The sequence below is a fragment of the Papio anubis genome, chromosome 5 (genome assembly GCF_008728515.1).
Source record: "Papio anubis isolate 15944 chromosome 5, Panubis1.0, whole genome shotgun sequence".
Lineage (NCBI taxonomy): Eukaryota > Metazoa > Chordata > Mammalia > Primates > Cercopithecidae > Papio > Papio anubis.
In genome coordinates this window covers 139,241,218-139,245,629 of record NC_044980.1, presented here as the reverse complement: position 1 = coordinate 139,245,629, position 4,412 = coordinate 139,241,218, and the positions used below count along the sequence as shown (strand labels likewise).

The window sequence follows — 4,412 nt, the reverse complement described above, 5'->3', positions numbered from 1 at the left end:
CACTGCAACCTCCGCCTCCCAGGTTCAAGTGATTCTCCCGCCTCAGCCTCCCAAGTAGCTGAGACTACAGACATGTGCGCCACCACACCTGGCTAATTTTTGTATTTTTTAGTAGAGACGGGGTTTCACTATGTTGGCCAGGCTGGTCTCGAACTCCTGACCTCAGGTGATCCACCCGCCTTGGCCTTCCAAAGTGCTGGGATTACACGTGTGAGCCACCGTGCCCAGCAGCAATTATTTTTAAATAAAAAGTTAAAATAAATTTCCCCCAAAAGAGTGGAGAAAGTTCATTCTCATTCAGTCCAGTTTGTCTCTAGCTGGAGCACCAGGAGATGCTTCCCTGAGTCAGTACCAATAGATTTGGGAAGTACCACATGACAGTCTTTAGTTTCCCTCAATTGTCTATTAAGAATCAAATTTCCATGGTATTAAAGGTGGCTTGAACCCATTTAGCTTTTTGTCTTATACAGCTTCGGAAGCCTTGAATATCATCATCTTGAATATATAAGCCACAATGTGAAGTAGTATATTTGTTTCTTGGTTCTGAATGAATCTCTTCCACATACATCAAGTGGAACTACCTTCCTCATAGTCTTTAATCTGCAAAACGTTACTATGCTCCCTCCCCCATTTTCTTCCCTGTAAGACAGTGTGGGCCTCTTCACATCCAAAAGTGATGCTTGTTGAGACTTAAGGATATTTCATCCTTAAATAGTTACTGGGAGTTACTGTGCCTTGCTGGAATAAAGTGTTGCCCCAATTTACTGTTCTATAGGAACAACTACTTCCCAGAGGTAAAAGGAAGGAAAGCAAACGGAAATAGAAATTTGAACAAAGAAATCCAGCACCACTGACCACTGTCCCAATAGCTATACTGATCAGCACTTACTTATTGAGTTCTAGGACACTGAAGAATTTTAAAACGTTAGACCCTTCCTTAGTTGGGAAAAACTGATGAAAGCACAGTACCAGAATCCAGAGGTCTGAGTGCAGCAGCATACTCTCCTGTATATCATGTTTAGCTTTTCTGACTAGCCACACTCAATGTAGCATGTATCTTCATATCAATCCCCAAACACCGTTCTCTGAACATTTCGAGCTCCTCTAATCCCCCCAGAGTATCCATTGCTTATTTTAAAATTTCAGGGCTAGTTCTACCAAATCATCTTATCTGAGAATTTTTTATTTCTAGAGACAGAGGATCACTGTGTCTCTAGATAGAGTGTGTACGCCATCATGCCTGGCTTATTTGTTTGTTTGTTAGAGGTGGGGGCAGGGGTCTCACTTTGTTGCCCAGGCTGGTCTCGAACTTCTGGCCTTAAGCAATCCTCCTGCCTCCACCTCCCCAAATTCTGGGATTACAGGCATGAGCCAGTGTCTCCAGCCCAAAATTATTTTTACCAACTTTAAAATATAATCTTTTAAAAAATCTTAAATGCCTTCCACATAGATATTGTTGATTTTTCTTTCATTTCTCTTGTCATGGTAAATCCTCTAGGAATGCTCTCTGAAAAGCAGCTTAATTCATCATGCAGTTGCCTTCATCACCATCACTTGTTGAAAAGTCTTGTTAGTATGTAAAGCAGTTCTAATTTGGAGCTCTAAAATTACCTCTAAAAACTCATAATAAACTGAGAGTCATCCATAATTAGATTTTTTTTAATAGGACTTCTAACTTCTTTTCATTATCCAGCTGTGTTTGATCTCAGCCAGCTGTTGATGGGACTGAGGTGGCTGTAAGGGTTGGGGAAAAGAAGAGGAAGCTCATCTCTGCAGAGTGGGTGGGGGAAGCTTTAGTTCTGTTTAAAACACTGGTTCTCAAAGTGTGGTCTCCCACCCTGCAGCATCAGAGTCTCATGGGAACTTGTTAGAAATGATTTCGTGGGTCCTACTCCAGACCCACTGGATCAGGCCATCAGGTGAAGTTCAAAGAACTTGGTTCAGATGTAGTGTTCACTAAATTACAGACTGCAGTCAAGATTTTAGGAACAGCTGGTTGAAAATAATTGCCTTCACTGGCTCTAGTGACCCCCAAGGAACATACGCCACTTACATGTATGTTCTCTTCATTCATCATTTATGGGTATATTTGTATTACTCCACAGGGCTGACGATTTGGTATTAGACTTGCTAATGAGCAGCAGCCATGTGGTCCTGCTATCTGACAGTCAGTACAGTCACAAGTATATTGTATGCAGCAGAGAAGAGCTTAACAGCCAGCCTCCTTCCACATTCTGCTCTCAGGAAATAAGCAAGGGGAGGATCCAGAGGTGTCATTTGACACTGACGACGCAGTACTTATTTCCTATGCAAAAGAGCCCAGGCAGGAACACAAACCTAAATAAGAAGCTAACTTCTGTAAGAAGCTGTGAAGAGTGATGCTGGCAGCTGCCTTTGCAGACTCTAACTCCAGCAGCATGAATGTGTCCTTTGCTCATCTCCACTTTGCCGGAGGGTACATGCCCTCTGATTCCCAGGACTGGAGAACCATCATCCCGGCTCTCTTGGTGGCTGTCTGCCTGGTGGGCTTCGTGGGAAACCTGTGTGTGATTGGCATCCTCCTTCACAATGCTTGGAAAGGAAAGCCATCCATGATCCACTCCCTGATTCTGAATCTCAGCCTGGCTGATCTCTCTCTCCTGCTGTTTTCTGCACCTGTCCGAGCTACAGCATACTCCAAAAGTGTTTGGGATCTAGGCTGGTTTGTCTGCAAGTCCTCTGACTGGTTTATCCACACATGCATGGCAGCCAAGAGCCTGACAATCGTTGTGGTGGCCAAAATATGCTTCATGTATGCAAGTGACCCGGCCAAGCAAGTGAGTATCCACAACTACACCATCTGGTCCGTGCTGGTGGCCATCTGGACTGTGGCCAGCCTGTTACCCCTGCCAGAATGGTTCTTTAGCACCATCAGGCATCATGAAGGTGTGGAAATGTGCCTCGTGGATGTACCAGCTGTGGCTGAAAAGTTTATGTCAATGTTTGGTAAGCTCTACCCACTCCTGGCATTTGGCCTTCCATTACTTTTTGCAAGCTTTTATTTCTGGAGAGCTTATGACCAATGTAAAAAACGAGGAACTAAGACTCAAAATCTTAGAAACCAGATACGCTCAAAGCAAGTCACAGTGATGCTGCTGAGCATCGCCATCACCTCTGCTCTCCTGTGGCTCCCCGAGTGGGTAGCTTGGCTGTGGGTATGGCATCTGAAGGCTGCAGGCCCGGCCCCACCACAAGGGTTCATAGCCCTGTCTCAAGTCCTGATGTTTTCCATCTCTTCAGCAAATCCTCTTATTTTTCTTGTGATGTCAGAGGAGTTCAGGGAAGGCTTGAAAGGTGTATGGAAATGGATGATAACCAAAAAACCTCCAGCTATCTCAGAGTCGCAGGACATACCAGCTGGCAACTCAGAGGGTCTTCCTGACAAGGTTCCATCTCCAGAATCCCCAGCATCCATACCAGAAAAAGAGAAACCCAGCTCTCCTTCCTCTGGCAAAGGGAAAACTGAGAAGGCAGAGATTCCCGTCCTTCCTGATGTAGAGCAGTTTTGGCATGAGAGGGACACAGTCCCTTCTGTACAGGACAATGACCCTATCCCCTGGGAACATGAAGATCAAGAGACAGGGGAAGGTGTTAAATAGATTTAAGTTTCAAAGCAAAACAAATTGTGATTATTGTATTTACTTGTACTGCTGCTTATCAATATTGCTGACTTTACAAACTGTAATACAATTATTACCATTAGGAATTACAAAAATATTTCACAATCTACACTTTCCAAATGTGCAATGTGGTAAGTAGAGAACCATGTTAGAATAGATAATTATGTTTCAGAATTAGAACCTGGCTTCCCAAACAATTTAAGTGTTGTGTAAAGATGTTGCTGTCAAAGTGATTAGATAGCCCAGCTATTCTGTCATTTGTTCACAATGGTTTGACTGGGTACCCTCTAGGATCAGCCCTGTAGTGGACTGGCTGGAGCCTGGAGTAGAGGTTCTGTCAAAGCTGAGCCCCTCTACCTTCAGTTTCATCCTGGACCTGCTAGTCCTAATTTTACCTACCAAATTGTATTTCACATAACCAAAGCTCAAAATCTACTTTCACTTGAGATTTTTAACACATTAATGATAAATTTTAGTTATCTTCATTTACTTAATAAATGTTAATTTACTTGATGAAAAGTCCGTATCATAATGTTCATGACTGAAGGTCAAAGAAAAAGAAACAGCACCTGATTCCAATTCTGGACTAATTTCAACCCATGGCTGGTTCTGGCTAAGTTTAAATAAATTCCAACTTATACTAAAGCCTGCTTCAGTGAACTTTTTAAAGCTACCTGAATGAGTCTTCAGTTTCTGAGAATTTTAGCAGCTTTCCAATGACTTTCAATAGTCTGATATGGGGGAAAAAAGTAC

The 4,412-nt window shown here is 43.0% G+C and overlaps 1 protein-coding gene across 1 annotated transcript; it reads left to right on the top strand.

Moving 5' to 3' along the window:
- The first annotated feature begins 2,307 nt into the window (after positions 1–2,307).
- On the top strand, positions 2,308–3,638 carry GPR151 (G protein-coupled receptor 151). The gene has a single exon (XM_017960015.3). It carries the CDS (start codon positions 2,379–2,381, stop codon positions 3,636–3,638), a length of 1,260 nt encoding a protein of 419 aa, XP_017815504.1. The 5' UTR covers positions 2,308–2,378.
- Positions 3,639–4,412: the final 774 nt, after the last annotated feature.

Bases quoted from the DNA above. Each gene is read 5' to 3' on its own strand.
- GPR151 (XM_017960015.3), top strand. From the start codon at position 2,379: ATGCTGGCAGCTGCCTTTGCAGACTCTAACTCCAGCAGCATGAATGTG.